Source organism: Phodopus roborovskii, unplaced genomic scaffold (genome assembly GCF_943737965.1).
Source record: "Phodopus roborovskii unplaced genomic scaffold, PHOROB, whole genome shotgun sequence".
In the NCBI taxonomy this organism is placed as follows: domain Eukaryota; kingdom Metazoa; phylum Chordata; class Mammalia; order Rodentia; family Cricetidae; genus Phodopus; species Phodopus roborovskii.
This window is the reverse complement of record NW_026126423.1, coordinates 2419872-2446444: the sequence shown is the minus strand read 5'-3', so window position 1 is coordinate 2446444 and position 26573 is coordinate 2419872. Positions and strand designations below refer to the sequence as shown.

The window sequence follows — 26573 nt, the reverse complement described above, 5'->3', positions numbered from 1 at the left end:
GGGCGGGGCGGAGCGTGGCAGCCGGCAGTAGTTCCGTCAGAGCCGACATCTTGTGGCTGTGCCGTGCGCGTGAGCCCCGTAGGGCCGGGGAGGCACCAGCTGCCGCGCGGGGAGGAGGCCGAGGCCGCAGCTCGAGGGAGGCCCCGGCCCCTCAGTACGCGTGGGTGCGGACGGCTCGGCGGAGGGGAGGGCGAGCGGCCGGGGCCGGGCGGAGCGGCGCGGCGCCGCGGCCGGGGCTGTGGGCGGCCCGAGTGGGGCAGCCCCCGGGGCTGGGTGGGGTGGGGTGGGGTGGGGAGGCCGGCGAGGCCGGGGCCCGGGCGGGCGGCGGCGGGGTGGGGGGGACGGGGCATGGGCGCGTCCTCGCGCCGGAGCAGCAGCTCCGCGGCGGCCGCCGGGCGCGTGGAGGAGGAGGAGGAGGCTGGGCGCGCGCACGGAGGAGCGCGCCGCGAGGCGGGGAGCCAGGTGGTGTCAGGGGCGACGCCGAGCAGCCCGAGCCGCCGCCGGCCGCCGACCTTTGGAGCAGAAACCGAAAGGAGCCCGGCGTCGGCCCGCCGCCCCCTCCCCCTCGCCCTTCTCTGCCCCGGTGACGCCGGCCCAGCGCCGCCTCGGCTAGGCCCCGGCTGGCTCCTCCTCTGCCCGGCTCCGGCCCCGGCCCCGCACCCACCCCTTTCTCCTCCGCCTCTTCCTCTCCCAGCCGGGGCTCGGGAAGTTCAGCTTGGAACCTCCTCTCGCCTCTCTTCCCGTCACCCTCGCCCTCCCTGGGCCGGCCCGCCGCGGGCACAAGTAGTTGGTGGTGGCTTTTGGCTACTCCGCCCCGCCCGCGTCGCCACGGTTCCGCGGGGACCCCTGGAGTCGGTCAGCGGGGTTTCTCCGAGGCCTTTGGCGAGTGGCTGACCTGCTCCGTTTTTGCAAAAGGCGCCTGTGTCTGGCAGAGCCGGCGTGAGAAGAAGAGGCGATCCTTCCTTGCCGCCCGGATCATCAGGAGTTTTTGGCCGGGCCTCTGAGTACACATCGGGATAGTGAGGAGCCCGGAGGAAAGCACAGACTATGGCGCTGAAACGGATTAATAAGGTAAGTTGTCGGGACTAAGTCATCCGGACGGGGTCCTAGGAAGTGGGGTGCGATTCTGGAAAATACCTCTTCTGCGTTAACAGAATGCGGGTGTGGTGCGTGGAGTGAGCTTTAGGTTACGCGAAAATGTTAGGCTGAACTTGTTCCACAAGAAGCTGTAAATTATGGGGGAGAGCGTGGCGTTTAGGCACCCCGGTTTTCTGCCTCACCAAGAGTTAGTCCGGTTTGGGAAGTGGAATTGTGTAGAAGCCCTCGGGCAGATATCGTACTACTGCTTCCTAGTCTTGGTTCTTCAAAACTTATTCTAGCTGTCCTATGCCTGTAGGCCTTCTGGGAAGAAAAGGAAACTGATGAAAAAGAAATCGTTTTGTTGCGAACTTTACTGAGGGTCACGGTATTATAAACAAACCTCGATTTGCTAAAAAGGTAGTGACGAAGTCTGCCCAGAAGCTTAACCCAATCTGGGCGGTTACACAAGACCAAGTGGGGTTGGGAGGCGGACTGACACTGTCGCCACTTCCTGTGTTGTGTGGTCCCAGCTTTCACCCGAAGCTATTTATCCGAGGCACCGGGAACTGATGTGCATGCTTTTAGAAAGATTTGGGGGGGGGGGGTTGACAGTGCAGGAACGCTGGATGGACAGGCTGCTTTTGCTTAGAGAACCCACCCTTAAGGAGCCTTGCTTCAGCGTTTCACTATAATTTGGTGATAACGCTGTCGGTTGGGCAGAAGCTAGGATTTTTCAGAGATCTGCTGTAAGCATAACCACCTCCTCTGGTGGTTTAGTCTTTTTTTTTTTTTTGCTCTAACTTCTATCCTGCATTTTAAGATGGCGGCTGCTTTAACTGATTCGGGATCTTTCCGACATCATCCCTTTTTCTAATAATAGGAAATAATGTTCTCTGTTAACCGTTTTTATATAGTTGTAGAGAGTTCTAAGTTCCTCTGCCTCCGAGACAACCTAAATTCAAACTCTGAGACTGAATTTCTCTTACTATAATTTGTGTCTGTGTGTGTGTGTGTGTGTGTGTGTGTGTGTGTGTGTGTGTGTGGTGTATTTGGTTGTTGCACAATCGAGAGGGTGGAGTATTTACAGCTAGCTAACTTGAAAAAAATGTGGAATAAACTTGGTTTTAATAGAAAAGACAAAAATAGGAAGGTTGGGCTCTTGTAGTCCTTAAAAAGAGTCTGGAAGGAAAGGCCAGGGTCTGTATTGATAACAGTAGATCTCTCTTATGCTACTTTATTTATAGTTATTTAATCCGTATAACTTGCTAGGCTGGAGTTTGATGAAAGTTAAAATCTTTACCTGAATATACTGATGCTGAAATCTTAGGAAGTCACTGTGTAATCATTGTAGTTTTATGCAAAACCCTAACTGAACTGTTTGTATTCTTGCTAGTATGCAAAAGAAGAGAAACCCCTTAGAATTCGAGATAACTTTAGAATAATCACTTGACAACTTGAATATGAATCTCTATTGAGATGCAGTGTTGCACTTTGCAACATACTTAATATGGAGACCATAACATTTCAGTACTAATAATTCAGATCCATAGCTTTATATAAATGTAAAACACTTTAAAGGATGGTCTTTCAGATTTTTTCTTTTACAGGTGATACCCAGCTGCTCTGGCACCATTTTAATGACTTAAAAGCTCTAAAGAGGTAGTAATGGTTGAGTGTGAACATTTGTAGTAAAAATATTCTTAGAATCAAGCTAAGCAAGTTGACCTTATCCATGTGCCTAAACGATACCAGGCTTTTTCTGGGTACTGGAATGACAATTGTGAGAAAGCACGTATTTTTAAGTTTGTAGAATTATGTGTTGTAAACTTCCTACATTAGAGAACTATTTACATGCCATATGACTGATTCAGCCTGTAGAACATTTCCAACCTCTTCTTCCCCCCCCCCCCCCCATATATTGTCAGAATCATGAGGCTTCTTTTAAAATGGCATTCAGATGAAGGCATAATTTTTGAAAGTTCAGAAAGAGGGTGCCTTTTTTTTTTTCCTTTTTTAAGGCATCGTTTTTCTAAAAACGAGGGGCCAGTTAGCTTTTGTTTAACTTCCTGATTCCCCCCAACAAGTATTAACATGCTTGTAGTTCTCAGTGTGTTAAAATTTGTATTACACCACTGTAAGCTTTAGTGATAAATTGGGGCAAGTTAAATGATTTTCTTTATAGAAGATTAAAAAGCTTTTCTTAATATTTTTGATTACTTCTTAGAATAGCCTTACACTTATTCTCTTGGTGTTTTTGTTATTTGGACCAAATTCTATGGTTCTGATATTAAACAGGCATTTTAAAAGCTGAATTCCAAATCTGTTTTGGGAGCTTTTAAGAAATTTTACTGCTCCAAAGCAAAACGACTGCATGTATTTGGGGAACTTTGAGAAATTTATATTAAAGATCTAACAACAAAAACCAAGCCAAAGTTTTTTTTTTTATTTTAAAGTATTTGCAGTGTTTCCTAACTTTTAATCAATAGTTTGTAAGTAATTTTCTTATAACAAATGTGGAAAAGTAGGTACAGTTGACATCTTCACTATGCAGAATTAAGTCACTGTTAAGTTTAAAAAATAAATGAAAATTTCATCCAGGTGTTGCTAATGTAGCAGAGTTTGGACTAGACTCAGGCCTTCTAATTCTAGATTGTTCTGCTAACCACTGCAGCTTGATACTATTCTTCATATTTCTGTGGTAACTAAGACCTAGCATAGGCTCTTTTGTGTAGTAGGACTCAAAACAGCCATGTGAGATGCTCCATTTTATGACTGAGGTAACTAGACACAGAAGTTGACTTCTGAATTGTTCAGTCATACGACTAGTGAGTAATAGGCTTCTAATAAGATAATTCGTCTCCAAAAACACTAAAAACTGTCTTCTGGACCATTTCAATTGAATGAAATGAATATGGTTTTGTTTTTTGCTGAGTTAAGCTAAATATAAAAATCAGACTAAATCTCATTATTGATGTATTACAATACAACTAAGACTGGAATGTATTTAATTAGGTAGTTTGTTACAGGCTTGAATCTGCTGTATGTTAAGTGCTGGGGATTCTCTTAAAAGTACACACAAAGTGTAGTGGATTCAAGCTTTGTAGGCCCATAGGTTTGCCCTGTGTGGTGGTGGTGGGGGTCTTTTGTTTGTTTGGACCACAAGGCTTGTCTTTCGTCATCCTGTTTATTTGCTGTGTTAAATTCTGTGTTATGTACGTAAAGATTAAGGTGAATATTCCTAGAAAAAGCTACCTCTGTAACCACATTGTCAAGTTTTACATGTGGCTTCCTAGGTTCCAGTGCCTCTGATAATTCAAATCAATTCTTGATTCTCAGTTTTGTTTTCTGTTGGGTTCTTAAGAGGGTGCTGTTGGTGAGGGGGAACATTTTGTGTGGTGTGGAAATTGAGCACCTCCTAACTTTACCATGGACTCTGGAGATGGAGCTCAGAGGGTTTCATCTGAGCAAGAACCTTATGCACTGTGAGCCATCTTACTAACACTATCTTCCTAACACTGAGATAAATGTTTCAGCTTAAGTTTTGAGACAGGATGTCGCACAAAGGCTGGCTAGGAATGAGACACTACTGTCTCAGCCTGAGTGCTAAATTATGATACAGGATGGGCCTGTATGCCCAGCTTTCTGGTTTCATTTATTTGTTTAATTTATCTTTGCACTTTGGTTTTTGAGGTTGGGTTTGATTGACTTTTATAGCATTGTGCTCAAACTTAGAGCAGTCTTGCCTTTGCCTCCCTGCTGGGATTACAGGTGTGTGCCACCAAACCCAGCTGCATTGTGGAGATACACACATATAATTTATTTTACGTGCATTGTTGTTTTGACTATATGTATGCTTTTGTGGGGGTGGCAGATCTTAGAGTTACAGGCAGTTGCTAACTGCTATGTGGGTGTTGGGAATTGAACCCAAGTCTTCTGTAAGAGCAGTCAGTGCTCTTAACCACTGAAGCCATATCTTCAGCCCCCTTGCATTGTGGTTCTTAATAGAAACTTTCTAGTACTTTATACAAGAGCTATTGCTTTAAGTTTTCACATTACTTTTTTTTTTTTCCAGAAGAGTCTCACCAGTGTGAGTCTTTGCTAGTCATCTCTAGACAGACTTCATAATTACAAAACGTTCATTGAGGAGTTTCAGACTTGCTCTTGGTTAGAAACCTCTCTGGTTAATTCATCAGTACTTCACTGGAGTTGTAATTGTAAAATGTGTTGCCAGAGGATAAAAAAATCAGGAAGACTGTCATTCGTGAGAATCTGCTTTGGCTGGAAAAATAAGAATTAAACAGATTCACACATTTATCACTTTGTGTAATTTATTTTCAAAAGTTTATCAAAATTATTTACTATTCTGTATCACAATAGAGATTTTGGAACTTGCTGCCATGACAGTGATCTTAATTCAAAATTCAGTAATGTTAATGATGATGAGTATATTTAATATCTTAGTGTATAGTCAGTTTACCTTATAATAACATGTATTCTTAAAGTGACTTGGCCAGCTAGGTAGTGCTGCCTATTCACATTAATCCTAACCATTGGGCATTTACTGCCACTGGGTTGCTGTGAAGTTTTTATTTTTATGTTTGAAATGCCTGATTTTCTTTCATGGATTAATGCCGCCTTTTGGTCCATTTCAATGCTGCTTACAAAAAGATTTTTCTCTTGAGTTAGAGCCTTAGTAGTGCTTCATTTGCATGTCACTAGACCTAGCTTTGAATAATCTTAAGTGATTTACCTTCAAGGGTGATCTAAAGAAAGAAAATTGTATTATTCACTCAAGCCATTCTTAGTACCTTGTCTAGTAAACAAGCATACTTGTGTCACCTATAATTAGAACTAAACAGGAAGCTAATACCTTGTCAGTGATGTAAGGCCGCATAGTGTACAGAACCTACCTTGTAATCCTTAGGATAAAGGAAACTAGGCTTCCTCAGGAAAGGTTTACAAACCAAGTTTAAAGGGGAGTGGGTTTTGTTGTGGTTCTTTGGGCTTCTGCATTTTGAGATAGTCTGGTGTTTTCTGGGCTTGTTCAAACTCTGTCCTCCCACTTGGGCTGTGCCAGCTAAATAATGATTCCTTTTGCTTTTTTTTTTTTTTTTTTTTTTTTTTCATGTCTGCAGTTCTGTGAAGTTTGTTCAGACCAGAATCTTTTGCCAGGTATCTTCTGGAAATAATTCTAGTAACCATAAATTTCTGAGAATCTTGTTTCTCTGATATTTTAGTTAAATTAAAATTGGAACAGTTGTTGCAATGGGCAGCAGGATTAAGATTTTTAATCTCAAAACCCTTTTTAGAGGTTTTTCTATTCATGCTTCTGCCTAATATCTTAGAAGTAATGTTACTCAAGAATAGGTGTGCAGTAAGAGCTATTTTGATTTCATTGTAAGTCAAGTTGGACTTCTGGAAACTGAACTCCAAGTAAAATACAGGAAATTAACTTCTAGAAATAGTAAAGATTCTGATAGGAAATCTTTTACTACCTTTCATTGTGTACTGAAGTACAAGAAGTATCAGGTTGGGACGACTAATACTAGAACATGGTATGGTAGTAATATACTGTATTTAGGGATGTAATTTATGTACTTGGCCTATGCCTCTGTATTGAAATAAAATTTGGCAGGCCTTTCAGAATATAACAGAACTCTGCAAAGTCAAATGGGTTCATGGAGTTAGGCCTTAATATTAAGAGATACTAATAGAAACTTCACTTTGATAAGTACTGTCCTTCTGGCTGTGTTGATATGACAAGTACATGTTTATCATTGAAAATAAGTTCATATGTCTGAGGTAAACTATGGTAGAGGCATGAAATCTTACTAGATCTATATGGTTGTACAGCTTCATTATTCACAATTCTTGTATTTCCACCTAGCTCCCGAGTGCAGATGATTTCATGGTTTTGTTTTTGTGGTTTTTTTTGTTTTGTTTTTCTCAGCATTATTTCTTTAGGTCTTTTGAGTGTTTTTAATGCATTGGCCAACTATTCCATAGTCTTTGGTTACTTTACAGCCAAAATACCAAGACAATAGAGACACAAACATGCAAAAAAAAATTATCCACAATACTGTGTTTATATCAGTCATTTCATATTTTCAATAGTAAACTGTCAAAGAGATCCTCTATTCCAACTGGGGTTGTCTGGTGTTCCAGAGCATCCATTCTCCTTCTGGCTTCCATGGACAAACAAATGCATGTGCATTCAGGCAAACACTCATACACATAAAAATCTTTTTAAATATAATGATCGAACCTGTTGTGCTCTTCCCAGTAATCTAGCTGCTAGTTGTTAGTTGCTTAGTATACAAATAAGTTTTTTGGCCTACCAAGTCTTCAGGAAATAGTTTGCTATGTGTTTATTGAAGTGCTTTTGTGAGGTGAATTAGACCTTATGAGAGCTTTTGGGTTCTTTCTGGATTGGAAAAGGGTAGAGTGGCCCTCTTGACTTCTTAGATCTTTCGGGTTTCTAAAGAGAAATAGCATGCCAATAGGAAATGGGTTTAGCTCTCCCAGTTAACCCATGTGTGCCAAGTTTCAAGAGAAGCAGTTCAGGAAAAGATAATTCTTTCTAAATAGGTAGTACAGTTTCTTCTTGATGTTATTTTATGTTCTTGTTTGGTCTTTTTATCCTTTAAGGAGATATGGAGACTTTAGTAACTTTTAATATCTGCTATCCTCTCCAACAGCTGTCTTCTAATTTCATTAGTCTGTTGAATGTTTTTTATTCTGTTTACTCTTTTGGCTTTTTGGCCTTGTTCAGGGACCAACACCCAGCTCCCAAATAAATCAGTCTTAATATTACTTATGAATGCCTGGCTTTACATTGGCTTGTTGTTAGCCTGCTTTTCTTACCTTAAATTAACCCATCCTCCTTTTCAGGGTTTTATCTTTCTTCTGCATATCTTACTTTCCTTCTTACTCCATGGGTGGCTGGCCAGCTTGGTTTGGGGGGGGTGGCAGTGGACAGGCATCTTCCTCTCTTGATTCTCCTGTTTGTTCTCTCTGCCAGCCTCCCCCTGTTCTCTCTGCCAGCCTCCCCCTCACCCATCCTTGCCCCTGCCTCACTATTGGCTGTTCAGCTCTTTACTAGGAGCACCAGGTGTTTCAGACAGGCACAGTAACACAGCTTCAGAGTTAAACAAATGCAGCATAAACAAAGTCATGCACCTTAAAATTCCCCAACGTTAGCTTAAAGGCTGTTTTATATTTTAGACTGCTAAACTAAGATTTATCATGTAGTCTGGAGATTTAAGTGAGCTTGGGCTGTTTTATTTATTTGGCTTGTTTATGAAGCAGTCTTGCTTTTGTTTAATGAACAAATGAATCAAAAAGCCTTAACCCAGGCTTGGTTTTCAAGATGGGTGCTCTGTAAATGGTCTGTGTGTTGTGCCAGCTGTGTCATAATGCTTTAAGTCTATTTGCCTCAAAATTCACATTAAAATAGACATTCCTATTTTATATTTGAAACAAGATTGGGAAATACTAGGCTTGGGTAGTTTAAAAAAGATTCCAAATTGATAACATTAGAGAAAGCACATGTTACATCTTTATTTTTAAATGGTTTTTGCTACTTATATTACATAGGTAAAACTATGAATCTTAATTGAGTGTATGAAAATTAAATCCTTATTTTATGGGACAGAACAGAGTTTGGAGGTAATTTTTTTTTTCTTAAAATAACCCCTCCACACACACACACTCTTAAGAGAATTATCCTGCAAAAGACCATTTAATGACTATATACACATACAAACACACAAATTAATTTTTACCATTTTGATTCTTAGATACAATGATGTTGTGGTAATGGAGATTGCTATTATAATAAAAATTTGGGTTTTCCTAGGATGGGAATGAGACTTCATAACTTTTATTGCTGTTGAGACAGTATTATGGGACTCACTATAGACCAGGCTGGAACTCCGCTCCACCTGCCTCTGCTTGGGACTAAAGGTGCACACCACCACATCCAGCTTGAAACTTGATGCATTTTTAAAATAATTTAATACTAGATAGCTGGTTGCGGGGGGTGGGAGGGGAGGGACCCTCAGGTTTTAAAAAAGAGAGGTTGGGTATTTGAAGAAGAGATCCCTTCTAAAAATTCAAGACCTGTTAGGAACATCTTAAAGCCTTAAGTGAAAAGTTGTACACCCAACATCCTGTAATGGGTTTCGCTAAAAGTAAAATACTTTTGGCATAACTGATATATATGAAATGCAACTGAATTCTGTGCTTAGACTTAGGGCCCCCAATATCTTCTTTATTTGCAGTTACTTCAGAATTTTACATATATGTACGAAATCTGAAACACTTATTGTTTCAAGCATTCCTATAAAATAATTGACTTGGCTGAGGTTATTAACTTGTTTCTTTTACTTAGTATGATTATCTTGCCAGTTATCGGTGTGTGCTTGTAGTGTGTGCCTTCCAAGTTTCGAAAAGGGTATTGGGTTCTGTGTCTGGGGTTAATGAGGTGGTAGTTGGTGAGCTAGCTGCCAGTAGTGGGTGCTGGGAACTACTGGGCTACTTCTCCAGCCCCTTGTTTTTTTTGTTTGCTTCTCCTAATACAGTATTTTAATTAAACTGATCATAGTTTTAAGTCTTTAAGGTGAATTTTATCCTATTGAATATGTTGAAAATAGAGTGGTATGTGCTCATGGCAAAGCATATAAAAGATTGTAGATCATGTAGCACGTCATTAATCGCAGCACTCGGGAGGCAGAGGCAGGCAGATCTGTGTGAGTTCTGGGCCAGCCTGGTCTATCTACAGAGCTAGTTCCAGGACAGGCTCCAAATACAGAGAAACCCTATCTGGAAAAATAGGGGGCAGGGGGGGGAAGACCCACCCTGGAAGGGAACAAAATGGCAGGAGTGTATCAGAACTATTTTGTCTGTTAAATTGTCTTTTATAGTATAGCTAAATCTTAGATTGGTTATTCTTGAGCAGTTGGATATTTGACTATGTTTTCACAATATTTAATGTGGTCAGGTTTTACTTAATTTACTTAGTGTTAAGAATCCATTGTTTTACTGCCTTTTTCTTGAAGTTATTAATTTTCAGGGTACCTGATCCCTTCTTAATATTGAATTATTTCAGAAAGTATTCTTATTAGGACTTTATCAGAGTATACAAAATCAATTTTAATGTCTGTAAATATTTGATTGTTTCTGGGCTGTCCTCCTCAACTAGAGATTTCATATCCTGATTAATTGAACTAGGTGGGATCTGTCTGCCTGCATGACTCACTGATATGTTAACCAGTTTATTTAATTGATCTCATATTTTATTATCAAAAATCTTCAGCATTGTCTTTACACATTGAGTCAGCACAAAGATAGTTGAGTTATCTATTTATGAACCTCAACCCCATCTTGTTAGTCTCGTGCTTCCTTTCAACTTCCAACAATACTTAAGCTTCAACCTTCATTCTGAGATCACAGGTGTCTGTCACCACACACGTATTGCTTAGTGTTGTAATTTTTAAAGAAACATTAAAGAGCAAATTGGGAAATATTTTAGTGGCATTATATAAAAGCTGTATTTTGCATGCCTTTAATTCCAGCACTCAGGAGGCCAGGACGGCTTCATAGTTATGCAGAGAAACCCTGTCTTGGGGAGGGGGAGGGATTGGGCTCACTTATAGTTTTGGCTAATCAAGATGGCTGAGATAAGGGATTAGTTGAACCCATGATGAGACCAATCTGCATAATGGGAAAGAAAGTCTTTTGTTGTTGCTCTTCCAAAATGCATTAGAGCAGTTAGTAACCACTGGGAGCTGGAGTGATACTCAGTGGTTTGAGAGTACTTACTGCTCATGCAGAATTTTGCCTCAAATCCAGGTCCTGTATGCCTGTGAGTACACATGAGCACACATGCACATAAATGATTTCATTTTATTAAAAACAGAACATTTGAACATTTCTCTGCACCAATTGAGTGGCACTTAAAAAGATTTCCAATGGACTCTGAACAAAAAATTTAAAGGGCCCAAGTCCATGCTAGGATAGAACTTTATATACATAAGCCCTTGAAACACTGAAGCAATAAACAAAAAATGTTAGTTGCAGAGTTTTGGTGAGAGGGTTTGTATTTTACCTATTAGGATGAAGAATGCATTGCTGTGTGTGTGTGTGTGTGTGTTTTGTTGTAAATTTTTGACAATCATTTTAAGAAGTGTGTGTGAAAGCCATATATGTAGGTGCCCACAGGCCAGAAGAGGGTGTCAGGTGCTAGAACTGAACCTGGGTTCTCTATAAGAACAGCCAGTGCTCTTGATTGCTGAGCCAGCCATATCTCCAGCCTTTTAGCACTTTTGTTAGAATATAGCACAACAGTTTAAAAAAGTGTGCTTCTGAAATTCCTTCATTTAAGAGTAATTTTGGGGGCCTAAAGATGGCTTAGCTCTTAAGAACGCTTACAAGATCTAAGTTCCATTTCTAGCCCCCTGTATTAGGTGGCTCACAACAGTCTATAACTGCAATGCCAGAGAATCTGATGCCTTCTGTTTCTGTGGACACCTAGAAGAATGAAATATCTAAGCTCATGCAGGCACACATAAATGCACAGAATACATACAGCAGGTGTACTCTGCTGAATGGTCTGGGAAAAGTTTCATGTTTGGATTAGGAATATATATACCCCATGGTAAAGTGCTAAAAGAGCTTGCCTTGAGTATAGAGGCAGTAGTAGATTTTGTCTCCAGGACTGCAAAGGAAAAAGGCCTTGTTTTTATTCCCACTAATAACTAACAGTCTGGAATTCAGTTATTTGTTTTGTATTTGTGAAGTTTTCCTTTTGTTAATAATACGTTTGATGTATCAGCCATTAGTGTTTCATCTATCTCTTAAGCCTTACACCCACTCTTGATTTACACATGACATCGCTAATTTCTTAATCCAGAGGCCATTGCCATAGCATACCTAGTTGGTACATGCCCTATCGCCAGCAGAACCAACAAGTGTTTTTTTTCTATTCACATAGGTTGGAGAAATTGGTTAGTAAGGCTTTCCTCATTGAGCCTTGAATACAGTCCCTTAAAAGGAGGGAGGTGTTTGTCTGAAAAGGACCAGGAAGTGGGGATTGCTAATCTTCTAGAGTTAATCATATGTTAAAGAGAGAATTCTAAAAGGTATACTGTATATGCCTTTTAATAGATGAAACCAAGGCAGCATCTGCTAAGTATGCAAAGTAAAAGTCCTTTATACCCATCCTGGCATTCTTGTGTTTTTTGTTTTGTTTTTAAGATGGTGTATACCAGGCTGGCCTCAGACTCTGAGATCTGCCTGCCTCTGCCACCTGAATGCTAGGATTAAAGGTGTATATCACTGTGCCTGTTGATTCTGGCATATTCAATGCAATTAATACCTTAAAGAGTGGGAGGAGATCTAAACTTGGGGCCATGTCTTATAGAAAGATAGATATTCGAATAGGCAAATAATTCCCAGGGTCATTTTATACATTTGAATTCACTGAAGCTTGGGTTTTCTTTTAATAGTAAATGATATGAGTTTGAGTTGTATAGATTCAGTAAGAGTGTGTGTGTGCTTGTGTGTGGCTCGCAGTGATGGGGCGCGCACACACACATTTAATCCCAGCTCTTCAGAAGCAGAGGTAGGGTGATTATCTACAGCTAGCCAGGACTATATTATGAGGACACCTTGTCTTCAAACATGACAAGTATGGTTTTAATGCTAAAAGTGCTGCACATGGTAGAGTATCTGTACTTAAGGTCTTGGAATTTCTCATCCTTATACATCATACATTAAGTCTTATATCCAAAATATACAAATGGTTACTCAGTGACATAAGCTAAAAAAAAGTCTCTGGATTTCTAGAACACTGAATAGGATGACGTGTATTTGTTGCTCTCCTGTGGCGTTCATATATAGCTTGTTATATAAGACATGGGATACATTTTCAGCATGAGGTACACTTTACTAGTTGCAGAGGATTCTCTTTAGCCCACTCTTCCTCTTGATAGCAACTGCTGCTTGCTTTTCTTAAAAACTGAGAGTTAGAAAGCTACAGGTAGTCTGCTCTGTGAGTGAAACTATGGTTGGAAATGGGGGCACTCTTAAGCCCAAACATAGTTGTTAAATAAGGTTTTGTCTCCTAAGGCAATAGAATGGGCAGGGGCCTTTTCTCTATGCTACCATCCTTTTCTACAAAATACATTTAAAAACTACTTTGTTTTTACTACTTTCTTGAATTTGTTACTGTACAATGATGATATTTTCCACATTTATATGCTCTTAACAAAAGCTGTTAAGGTTCTTTGGCCAACAGTTATCTTCTAGAATTTAATTGGAAATTTTTCTTCTATTTTTGAGAGCTTATTCACAATATTCTGTACCTTATGAATTGTTTAATAAGTCATTTCATTGAGAAGAGAGATTAATATGTTCAGTGAAATGAATTGATGTGATATGTTGTTGATATTGGTCAAGATAAGCCTTTATTGTCTTTTAAAATCTGGAATTAAGCAAAACAAGCTAATATACATTGGACTACTTAGAAGAAGAGAGGGCCCAATGACGAGCTAATGTTAGTAGATTGAGCATGAAGCAAGCAAACTTATTTTGTGTAGAAATGTAGCTAACTGATGGCATGAATGAGCCGTTAGGCTGCCACTGCACCTACCTCCCTTTTTCTTTTATATTTAGGTATGTAGGCATAAAGAACTTACGCTACCCCTGTATTCATTGGGAAGGGTATTGAAAGGAGGGTTGGGCCATAGAGATATAAAGTGTTGAAGGCAGCAATACATTAACATTAGGTTGAGTTTAATCTACCTGATAATTTTTTATGATAATAGTAAAGTAGAACTATATCACAGGTTTTTGTAAGTCTAATAATGGAAACTATTATGAAAAGTGCTTTTGTGTGTGTGTGTGTGTGTGTTCAGGTCATTGAAGAGTTAGATACATGTGCATATGTTACAGATGTATTCATATGCAATTGTGAAGATAGCATCTTTCTATGTAGAAAAGTCAAGTCTTCCACATTTGAATTTTAAGGTTAGCTAAAAATGAGGACAGAGTTAATAGGTTACATTAGTCAGGAAATAATAAATATTAAAGGGCATGTAGCCCTATGAGATGTTTCCCTAGGAAAATTAAGTAAAGTTTTTTGGAAAGAAAGGGAATTTAAGACAACAGGGAGCATCTGAGAATGATCTAGAAAGTTAGTTCATCAAATGTCATGTTGATCTTGGCCTTGCCTAAGTTTTTAAACCTGAAGACATCTGTTTTGTACAGAAGTCAGCTTTTGTTTCTAAAATAAAAAATTTGGTGGTGTATATATTACTATGAAGCCTAGCCAAGATGATTGATTTAGCACGTGTCTGGTTAAGCAAGTGATTCTTAGCATTCTTAGAGGAGGTGGATTTTAAGATTACTTAAGGTTTCTTTCATGGCTGATGAAATTAAAAAAAAATTACATGTTCCTTTAAAGGAATAAAAGTTTACTTTTTAACTCTTTTCTTAAACATGGACTGTATAAACCTACCTTTTTCTGTCTTGATTTAGGAACTTAGTGATTTGGCCCGGGACCCTCCAGCACAGTGTTCTGCAGGTCCAGTTGGAGATGACAGTAAGTAACTTGGTTTTCTTTTTAATCTAACTTCAGAAAAGCTTATATGTTTTTGGGATAATGAGGTTTTTGTTTTGTTTTTCCTCCTCCTCTTTTCTAGTGTTTCATTGGCAAGCCACAATTATGGGACCTGTAAGTATTATTTTTCAATTTTGCTTTTCACTGAAAAGGAGCATTCGCTTTATCACAATTTTATTTTAGGCTTTTGGCCTTGATAAATTAGTTCTTGTATTTCTGGCATATCATAATTAACACTGCTTTAAAAAAAATTAAGGATTACTTAAATGTATATATCTGTGATTGTATTCTGTAGTACCTTCTCTGAACCCATCAAATCTCTTGTATTGCTTTTGTGTTGGTTTTCTATGACACTGAAAAGTGATCATGAAGCTTCCCGTTAAGGGGGCATTTTATTCTACCACAGGTGGTTCTTCAAAGCACTGAAACTGCCAAGAATGAACCTATATTAATTGTATTTTGTCATGCTTGCACACATACACAAGGGGTGGGGGAGTTTGTTTTTGTTTTAAGTTGGGGTATTTTAGGGTTTTTAAAATGTGTATCTTACTGAATTTTTTTCTATTTGGAAGTAATGTAAATACATTACTGTGCAATGATGTATTGGGTAGCAAAAAAATAGGTTGTGGGGAGGGCACCAACCAGCTCCCAAATCATGACATGAAGACTTACTAGTTTTGAATGTTAGACCTAACTTAGGCTCATTTCTGGCTATGTCTTTTCACTTAAATTAACCTATTTCTTTTATCTACCTTTTCCCTCTGGGCTTTTTACCTTTTCTTTCTGTATATCTTACTTTTACTACTTCCCTCCCATGTCTGACTAAGTGGCTGCTGCCTGTCTTCTTGCCCTGGGTGTCTCCCCTCTCATTACTCTGGAGCCTCGATTTCTCCTCCTGTTCTGTCTGTCCACCAGCCCTGCCTGCCAATCCTTTCTCTGCCTTGAAATTAACTGTTCAGCTTTATTAGACCAATTGGGTGCCTTAGGCAGACAGAGTGATGAAACAGCAACACTTACCACACCTTTACACAGTTAATGTTCTGTAGCAAAAACAAATATAAGGCATCTTTGTCCAGGTAAAATAATACAACAGTAGGTACGTAATTGATAATTCTAAAAGAAAAAAAATTAGCTTTGAAAGATTTCACCTAGTAAATAGTTAGATATGGTTAGACCAGCAGTACTTAACAGGTTTGGGTTTACTTTTTTTTTAAGCATCCAATTGAGTGTATTTATATTGTACATGTGCACACAGATCAGGGGACCACTTGGAGAAGGCAGCATTCTACTTCCATGTAGGTTGCAGGGATTGAAGTCAGGTGTCAAGATCAGTGACAAGTGCCCTTACTCTCAAGCCATTTCATAGGCCCAGGACTTGTCCTGCTGAGTTACCCATATTGCAATATTGAGCCTTCACCTTTAGCTTAGATCCTTGATTGTAATTTGTTTTGTTTTAGACTGTCTTAATGTTGTGATCCATGGTGTCCTCAAATTTTCAGCAACCTTCCTACATCAGGCATGAGTCACCTTACTGGTCTGATTTTAATGACCTTAGTCATTTTCTACCTCCAGTGAATGTGAGCTCCTGCTGTGTGTTGAGTTAAAAGTATGAATAAACAGTCCCTGTTAGTCTTTAGGGACCTTAAAATAAACAGGTAATTGAAACATGTTAGAATATACTAAGATACTTGAGTAAATAAAATATATAGAAGAAACTCATGACTGGGATATTGGTAGTTCTAGAGTAATTGTGAAATGTTACAATTAAAAGTAGCCTAATTAAAATTAGGAAACCAGGCTGGTACTAAGTAAAAATGTTTTAGCTATAAAAATACCATAGGCCACAGGACTTTAATTTTGATCTTTATTTATTTAAAAGTGCTTTTTGTTTTACTCAGTCATGGGATGTGTGTGTGTAACTACAGTTGTAAACTGAAACAATGGGTCAGTGATAACATCAAATCCATTAAGTTGCAGATTGCCCAGGACATCTGAATAGTAAGAAAATATTTTCCTTTGGAGTACTTCGGTCAGTTAACATGATTGTATCAGATTCTGTATAAAAATTTCCTGGTTTTGCTTTCAAATTTTACTTATGTTTCAGAGAGAGGAACTTAAATTTTATTGAGTTATACCCAAGAAATGCCTCTGGATCATTGAAATTACTATGGTGTATACTGGCTTGAAGATAATTTAGAACCACAAAGATTGGTGGAAGATTCCAAGATTGGTTGTCTAATTTAAGTGTGGGAAAGAAGAGGGTCATTACAGGGTCATTACACTATATTAACAGTAGTTCTCAGTAGTGTTTCATTCTATCAGAAGAAATAAGTTTCTTATCTGGTACTTTTGATACTCAAGTGCCTTTTTTCTTTTTCTTTTTTCTTTTTTTGTGGGGGGTGGGGGAGGAGGGATGTAGTTGGCAAAAAACGATTTGAAAACAGCTTCCACCTTGGTCTGTGGTCTAACTGTAGAAGAAAGTACTGTATTGTCAGTAATGGACTGAGCATGATCAACTGTAAAGGAAATCAGAGATAAAACTATCATCAGTTCATAAGGGTTATTGTTTCTATCTTGTTAATGATGTACAAAACCTCTTTTCTTTTAAAGAGCTTGGGGGGGGGGCGCTGAAGAAATGGTTCAGCAGTTAAGAACACTGCTGCTCTTCCAGAGGACCCAGGTTCAATTCCCAGCGCCCACATAGCAGCTCACAACTATCTAACTCATCAAAACACATAAAGTTAAATAAATTACAAGAAGTGCTTTGTAGTTCAGTAGAAGGAACTATGAATAAATTATCAGAATGGTACATTAACTAATGCATAAAGGTGTTTAAAAGGAGAGGCAACCAGCAAATTGAACTCCATGGGAAGGGTTGTATAATGACACTGTACGTGGTATCTCTTTAAAAGTTCATTTTGATATATTAAAGACTAGGAATAAACTGGAAAGTAAAGCTAGAGTAAAAGGGAGCTGCATTAATAATATATAGGCAAGAAATAGTAAACACAGCTGCAATAGCCAAAAAAGAAGTAACTAATTCAAGAAATTTTAAAGTTCTTTTTTGGTGAAAGAATTTCAGTCTACTGTGTAACTAATGCTGGCCTAGAATTTACCACCTCATATCTCAAGTTACCTTCAAACTCATAGTGGTCCTCTTGCTTCAGCCTTCCAAGTATGGAAATGACAGGGATAAGCCACTATATCTGACAATCTTCAGGTTATTTAGGACTGTGAATGAAATGAGTATAAGAATTATCTATGAGATCCTAGTTTTCTACTGTCTCTTGTGGTTTAGAAAGAATGGGATTGAGATTAGAATGCATATATCACAGGAGTGAATGAACATCTGATAGAAGAAAACAGACTGTAAAAACATGTCTGTTCAGAGGTTGGAAGCAGAAAATAGTATACACATGGCAAAATTTCATGAATGGGAACAAAAGAAACAAGGTAGAAAGATTCCAAAAGAACATGATAATTCTCAATTTCAAAGGTTGAGGTCAATCTCAAAAATTATTTTTTGTCCTTTGATTTGTGTTTTGTCTTGATAGGGTAGAGTTTTTATCGTTGAAATACTTTTAACCCCCTTAGGGTTTTTTTGTTGTTGTTTTGTTTTTTAATATTTGGCTTTGTCTAAATTTCAGCAGGGATCTTTTTATTAGATTTATATTCAACATATTTTGTGAGCATACATGTGGGTGTGATATGGTGTCTGTGTGAATATTAGAGGACACAGCGCTCTCGTTGAACCATTCTTTCTCTCCATGGAGTTCCGGGGATTGAACTCAGGTCATCTGGTGTGTTGGTAGGCAGCCTTTACCAACTGAACCATCTCACCCACCAGTTCATCACATCTCATAAACTCATGTGATGTCACATTTTGGCTTCCTTAATTTTTTTTTTCCATGCAGTTTTTGTGTTTTGCTATCTTGGGTGGATTTGGGTTTTTTGTGAACATTTTGCAGGGAGCACTAATGGCATCTGTCTTATAATGCCTGTACTTGTGAAGGATAAGGCAGGTCAGTCAGCCTGAGGTAGGTAAACAAGATCTTGACTGAGAAAACAAAAATAGAATAAGGGGTGGGAATAGCTTGGAGGTAGAGTTAACTGCCTGCTTAGTATGGACAAAGCCTTTTGCCTACTTTTAAAGTCTCTGTAAAGTCTGTTACTTTATTATATTTAGTCAACTTTGTTTCTCCATTAGTATGAACTGAATTGGAGGGTACAATAATTATAGTCTCTTCATTGCAGTGTTGTAAACAGCATGTGATATTGGCTCATTATTAGAACAATTGACCTTCTTTAAAAGGAATTCTCTTGACATATTAAGCCTATTTTTCTCTTCACAGAATGACAGCCCATATCAAGGTGGTGTATTCTTTTTGACAATTCATTTTCCTACAGACTACCCCTTCAAACCACCTAAGGCAAGTATTATCCCTAAGAAATGTTAGTTTATGGCTTGTTTCATTGAAATTTAGGTTTCTGTGTAATTGAGGCTTTTTATATCGTTGAATAAAAATAACAGAATTAAGCTGCATGCATATAATGACTGACTGTTCAGACTATTCTGGAACTTTTCTATCCACTTTCCAAGGGCTAAGCTTAAGAGTGTGCCACACCGTACTAAGCTATTACTGATTCTTCTAATAAGAATTAGACACAGATTTCAGTTCTGTTAAGTAGAGGTAAGATTTGCTTTTTTGAAGTTGCAAGGCTCAAATGTTTCTGTGCTTAGTGAAGTGTTGGAATCCAGTAAACTATAGAATCAATTTGCCTAAAGCATGTTACAAAATGTTACAGTTGTTTAAATGGGCTTAGGTAACTGGTTTATGGTATTAAGATACCTGTGGTCCTGGTACTCTGTAGCCTGAAACAGGAGAGTAATGAGTTTAGAGTATAGTCATTGACTTTTCAGAACTATTAAATTCATGCTATGTGAATAAGTAGAAATAATTTGTATTAGACTATTTTTCTAGCCATCCTGTCATGTTAAAGGTGGTGCAATGTAATATAATTCCTTTGGGTATAAAGCTTATACTCTAATTTGTTGGAAATAAAACTTGAATATGTACCTGTGTAATTTGAGTATCCTAGATACACTTTTACAGGTTACCTTTTGATAGTTAAACTATAGTACCCAGAGCTAACCTTCAGATCTAAGTTAATGAAGTTTTTCATTTATGCATCTAATGGGCTTTGATCATCCCCTCCCTCCCCCTTATGTCCTCTCATCACCACTTTCTACTGGTGTCACTTTTAGAACTTTTAAAATTTGAGGTACTCACTTTATTGCTATCTAAAGGTTGTGCTGTGTGTTTTGTGTTTTAGGTTGCATTTACAACAAGAATTTATCATCCAAATATTAACAGTAATGGCAGCATTTGCCTTGATATTCTAAGATCACAGTGGTCTCCTGCTTTAACTATTTCTAAAGGTAAAATAATAGTTTCACAGGAATAGTTTTAAACTATTCTGGTTTTCTAACAGTTAAAGGGCTTTTTCCTTGAATCTGCTTGGATAAATATTTTTCTTGTGCCAACATTTTAATACAATGTCACTTGCAGGGCTGGGAGTATAGCTTTAGTTGGTGTAGAGTGCTTGCCTCAAATGCACAAAGGTCACAGTGTGTTTTTTTTCCCCCAGTGCTTCATAAACCAGGTGTAGCACATGCCTAAAGCAATAGAACTTTTATGGGGGCAGGAGAATCTGAAATCAAAGGTCATTCTTGGCCTCATGGAATCTGAGAACCAGACTGCGAATATATGTGATACAGTATCTTAGAAACCCAGATTAGTGGGTGTGGGTGTTTTTACTTCAATCACTAAAAATAAATTTTAAGGGGATGTTTGTCAGAGTAGTTAAAACTATGTTGGGAGAAGGGCATTTCCCTAATAAGTTTCGAATAATAGCAAAGTTTGATTTTAGTGTGTTAACAGAGCATATGGAAGCCAGAGGGGTCTTTTCTACTTTGAGTTCTGTCACTCAACCAGAAGTTCACAGTAACTCAAATGTCTGTCTCCACCCACCAGTGCTGTACAAGCATACAGAATTAGTTAGCTATTCCCAGCTTTTGTACACAAATGTTGGGTCTTCATGCTTGTTCATTTAGCACTCTTACCTACTGAGCAATTGCCTCAGCCCTCAAATTTAACAAACTTTTGTTCTTCTATTACTAAACTATTTAATTGTGGGTGTGTGGTGGTGGTGATTTGCACATGAATGCTGGTGCTTTTGGAATCAGCAAGAGAATACCAGACCTGAGTAGCTGTAGTTAAAAGGCAGCTGTGAGACACTAAACCCAAACTGTCCTCACTAAGGATAGTATGTGCTCTTCATTGCTCCTATTAACCTCCTTTTTAGCAAAGATGGGACCTTTGTAAATCTTTAAAGCTTTTTACTCTGGCAAACATCTGGTGTACATATTCTGTATCTGTTCTTGAACATACCTTTTAGTTGGATGTTGCTTAACTGTGGTGGTGTTTGCTTTGTGTTTAATGATTTTAAGTAGGGAATTGGGGAAGATTGCTATATGAAAGTCTGATCTACTTTAGTATGTTATGCCTAACAAGTTCTCAGATCTCCAGAGATATACCCCAATTGGAGATAGTTCTTCCTCTTCAGCTGCTGGTTTCTAAATGACAAGTGGTTTTTGACATTCCACTCTGCAAATTATATTGTACACAAAAACGTTTTACTGATGAGACTCTTCCTCTTAGTAATTTATAGGCTTGGGTATTTGTTTAATATTTTTTACATTAGAGTCAAGTGTTTAATGCTAATTATAATGTGATGTTAGCACCTCTGTATTAACCATTAATATTTTCAGACTCCATGCTGAAATGCATCATTTTGAAAACATGGGATACTGTTGTTTTGTTTGTTAACTGGCTTTTTTTTTTTTTTTACCAAAATGTGTTATGTAAGTAAATGCAGAGTGAAGCAGATATGTTTTGTTTTCAGGCAACACATTACACAGACATTTCTTCCTATGCTTGTTAAAATGCAGTTGGCTCTAGAGGGATTTTGCAGTATTTCCCAGTCTTTATTCTTGGTTTTTGTTTGGTTTTGATTTTTCAAGATAGAGTTTCTATGTGTAACATTTGTGACTGTTCTGAAACTCAATTTGTATACCAGGCTGGCCTCAAACTCAGAGATCTGCCCAGCTTGGTGTTTTGTTTTGTTTTGTTTGTTTGTTTTTTGTTTTGTTTTTTAACCTAAATTTGAAATCTCTTTTCATATGAAGTTTTTCTCATAATCTAAATAACCATTTTCTGTTTTGTTGCCCCTACTTCATTGTACCATAATTCTGAATTGTATTTTCTTCAAATGCAGACTGAGTTGACAGTTACTTTTAAGCTAACAAGTCAGAATTAGGAACTGTCCTTTTTCTGAGTTACTTGTATTTTGTAATTTTTTTAAAGAACCATTCATTCAAATTGAATTTGGGGTTGTATTTGCTGCTATTACCATATGTGACAGACTGTCTCTTTAAGCTGTTTGATTTCATTTATCCAGAACACTTCATGCGTTTATATATAATAGCCTGTGCTGATACTTGTGACTAGAACATAACAGGCAATCTGTATTGTTATGACACTTGGCATTTTCTAAGTCTGTACAACAGACCAGATTAAGAGTTAGAACTGAAGGCTCCCTATATTACAGAATACACTATCCTTTTCTAGAGTTTTATATTCCCTCAAAGTACCAAGAAAATCCTTAAATACTGACTCCCCTTAATAGGTTGATTTTATTTTTTAAACTACTACCTTGAAAAATATTTGGTCTAATCATTATTGACTTTGGTGCCAACAGAGTTTTCATTTCTAATAGTTTTATTTATAGAAACTTGTCTTGACTTGAGGTCTTGAATACATTTTTAAATTGTAACATTTACTTATCCATACTCCTGAAACTGCATAATCTTTTTTTTTCTCTTTGTAGTTCTTTTATCCATTTGTTCACTGCTATGTGATCCAAACCCAGATGACCCCCTAGTGCCAGAGATTGCACGGATCTATAAAACAGACAGAGATAAGTAAGTATGAAATTGTTTAATATGTGACTGTAAATGGTGGTTTTATTAATCAAGTTGGGCTTATTTCTGCTGGACTTTGTTTCTGGTAAGGTAGTTCCGAAACACAATTAAGAAAAACAGCAAGGGCCAATGTAGTTGTTGAGGCTGGAACATTTAGCAGTTTGAAGATAGCCTGGGCTACCTAATAAGACCCTGCCAAATTAATAAGTGGTCTTAGCATATATGACAGTAAGTAGCTCCTTTGAAATACTACTTTTCTAATGTTTTAAACATTTGCATAATTATTGATTTTGGGGTAATAAAGCACTTCAGTGTTTCTCAAAAATTGGTACTAATGTAAAAGTTTTGGTCTAAATCTATCAAATATGTGAAGTATCTTTGTTTGGCTTAACCATTTAACTTTCGTAATGTTATAATTAATGCTAAGTGTGCTTGTTCAATTAGGTACAATAGGTTAGCAAGAGAGTGGACAGAGAAATACGCTATGTTGTAGGGTAAGAGGATCTGCACTCTATGGTGCGCTTATCTATGGTGCTGCCAGCACTTGAGTGCTGCATGCGTTAAAGCACTGGATTAACTAACTGAAGGTAACAGATATGGCGGCTTTATGAAAACTTTTAACTGCTTGATCTGTTAGTGTGGAAGTATATACTCAGTCTTCATTACTGCTTGAGGTTATTCTTGCATGACAAAGCAGTTATATAGCTTTAGTAAGATGTAGAAATGTAAGAGTGTCTTTATTCTTTATTAAATTACCATGGTGGTGTCAATACTGTGGAATGTGTTGGTTTTACTCAGATTTTCCCAGGAAGGTAGTAGTAATATAAGAGAAAACACTTAAACCTAAGCATCCAAACTAAAAGTTCATTACTGACAAGCATGAATTAATGTTAGCTATATTTTGTGGCTTTTTTTTTTTTTTTTTTTTTTTTTTTTTTTGTATGCTAAATCGTTTGTTTTAAAGTGCTGGCTGTTTGAAGGTTTTCTAAATAATATAACTCTGAATTGCTAGAAAAGTTTTCTATATGTTGAGCTGTAGAAAAATAGTTGAATTGTATATACTTGGTCTGTTATAAAACTGTTATAAAAAATATTAAGTTTTCCAGTGTCCTTTATTATATACTCCTTAAGCTTTTGTCACTTTTTTGTTGTTGTTGTTGTTGTTGGTAAATAGCCTGTAGGATATGAGTATATTGTAGGGAAGAAATGATTTGTCAGTATTGGTGATCTTCAGTAATAACCTTGCTCACTGATGTGGCTTTTTTAATGAAAATGTGGTTGCACTACTAGAGAGTTCATTCTTCTGCAGGTTTTAGTGGAGATTAACAGCCCACACTACTATACCTTTATTTAAGATAATAACCATTGAAGCCTGCTCCTTGAAAAGGATTGGTTTTTTTGGTTTTGTTTTAAAATATATCTTATTGTGCATTGGTGTCCAATCCCTTGGAACTGGAGTTAAAGCCAGCTGCCTCGTGGGTACTGGGAATTGAACCTGGGTCCGCGGGAAGAACATCCACTGCTCTTAACCACTGAGCCATCTCTCTAACCCAAAAAGGACCTTTTTTTAATCGCCCTTTTCATTGTCTTTAAGTTTCAAAGGCATTTTCTTTCAATAACCAACTAACTTCTCAATTTAGGTTTCAGATTCAATTTGCAGTAACAGGTTTGCCTAGTTCTGACATTGCCCAAAATTTCTACTGATAAGAGGGTTTTTTTTTTTTTTTTTTTTATTTAAAATTTTGTCAGCATGTACAACCAACTTGAAAGTTTGATAGAATATATTATTGCATTGACAGGAAGGTCCATGTTAAGCCAGTCTCAGCCCTGGTTTTATTAATAGAACACTACTTTAATATTAGTCTGTCATCTCCCTCACTGCTTTGAATACTACCACTTCTATTTCTCTCTTGACTTCTCTACAATAGCAATTAGAGGTGACATGATAAATCACAGGTAACATAGAAATGCTTTCCTTGTCTTTACAATACTAATAGTTCTTCATTTCAGTTTTATTTTTTAAATAGCTTATTTGTTTATTTACAGGTACAACAGAATATCTCGGGAATGGACTCAGAAGTATGCCATGTGATGCTACCTTAAAGTCAGAATAACCTGCATTATAGCTGGAATAAACTTTAAATTACTGTTCCTTTTTTGATTTTCTTATCCGGCTGCTCCCCTATCAGACCTCATCTTTTTTTAATTTTATTTTTTGTTTACCTCCCTCCATTCATTCACATGCTCATCTGAGAAGACTTAAGTTCTTCCAGCTTTGGACAATAACTGCTTTTAGAAACTGTAAAGTAGTTAACAAGAGAACAGTTGCCCAAGATTCAGAAATTTTTTTAAAACTGGAGCATGTGTATTATGTGGCCAATGTCTTCACTCTAACTTGGTTATGAGACTAAACCAATCCTCACTGCTCTAACATGCTGAAGAAACCATCTGAGGGGGAGGGAGATGGATGGATGCTCAGCTGTCACATCAAAGGAAGCAGCATTATTCTAGCACATCCATTCTTGTTTAAGCCTTCCACTGTTAGAGATTTGAGGTTACATGATATACTTTATGCTCATAACTGATGTGGCTGGAGAATTGGTATTGAATTATAGCATCAGCAGAACAGAAAATGTGATGTATTTTATGCATGTCAATAAAGGAATGACCTGTTCTTGTTCTACAGAGAATGGAAATTGGAAGTCAAAACACCCTTTGTATTCCAAAATAGGGTCTCAAAACATTTTGTAATTTTCATTTAAATTGTTAGGAGGCTTGGAGCTATTAGTTAATCTATCTTCCAATACTGTTTAATATAGCACTGAATAAATGATGCGAGTTGTCAATGGATGAGTGATCAACTAATAGCTCTCCTAGTAATTGATTTATTTTTCTTCAATAAAGTTGCATAAACCAATGAGTTAGCTGCCTGGATTAATCAGTATGGGAAACAATCCTTTGTAAATGCAAAGCCGTTTTTGTATATACTGTTGGGATTTGCTTCATTGTTTGACATCAAATGATGATGTAAAGTTCAAAAGAGTGAATATATTGCCATGTTCAGTTAGTGCAGTCTGTTACAGGTTGACACATTGCTTGACCTGATTTATACAGAATTATAAGCTATTCAAATAGTGTAGCTTTAATGTGCTGCACATGATTCTGGCAGCCCTGGAGTTCATAAATGAACTTGGGACTCGGCAGTTTTGAAACATGTATATGGAGTTTAAGAAATTTATTTTCCAGGTACATCCCCTTCTAACTAAAATTTCTTCATCTTGTACACTTAACAGCTGAAAAAAATATATATATACATATATATAAAACTTGGGAGTAATAATGGGTCAAAATTTACAAAATAAAGTACTGTTTTGGTGTGGGAGTTGTCATGAGGCTGTGTTGAAGTGACTTAACTGTGGGATATTGACTATCCATTGAGATGGATTTGTTCAGCCATTTACATTGAGCATTTAAATGCAACAGATACCATTTCAGGTGACTTAACATGAATGAATAAAAGTCAATGCTATTGGATTGTTTGTTTGACAAGTGCTATCTGTGCCACTAAATCTGTAGTAATAAGGGCATTACCATTCTTCACCCTAATTCTGAACCTGTAGTTTCACTTTTCTAGTTTTGATTTATTCATTGCTTTATTTCTTAAGTCTTGTATTTGATTTCTAGCACATGTGATGTCTCTCTCCACTTCCACATTTTGCACTGCTTATACTTACATGCAATCTTATTCCTTGTCTGCACACAGATGTGGAAAGCTAGAAATAAATGTAAAAGCTTAATTTTTTTATAAGCATTTAAATATGTAATTTG

At 37.7% G+C, this 26573-nt stretch overlaps 1 protein-coding gene across 2 annotated transcripts; it reads left to right on the top strand.

Moving 5' to 3' along the window:
• Ube2d3 (ubiquitin conjugating enzyme E2 D3) lies at positions 1 to 26279 on the top strand. 2 transcript variants are annotated; one of them, XM_051185449.1, is made up of 8 exons: positions 1 to 154; positions 916 to 1071; positions 14620 to 14683; positions 14784 to 14815; positions 19054 to 19131; positions 20036 to 20141; positions 22652 to 22745; positions 24792 to 26279. In XM_051185449.1, the coding sequence occupies exons 2-8, from the start codon at positions 1048 to 1050 to the stop codon at positions 24835 to 24837; spliced, it is 444 nt and encodes a 147-aa protein (XP_051041406.1). In that variant the 5' UTR covers positions 1 to 154; positions 916 to 1047; the 3' UTR covers positions 24838 to 26279. The 2 variants fall into 2 exon arrangements, 1 of the variants encoding a protein (XP_051041406.1); XR_007834604.1 differs by lacking the exons at positions 19054 to 19131; positions 20036 to 20141.
• Positions 26280 to 26573: the final 294 nt, after the last annotated feature.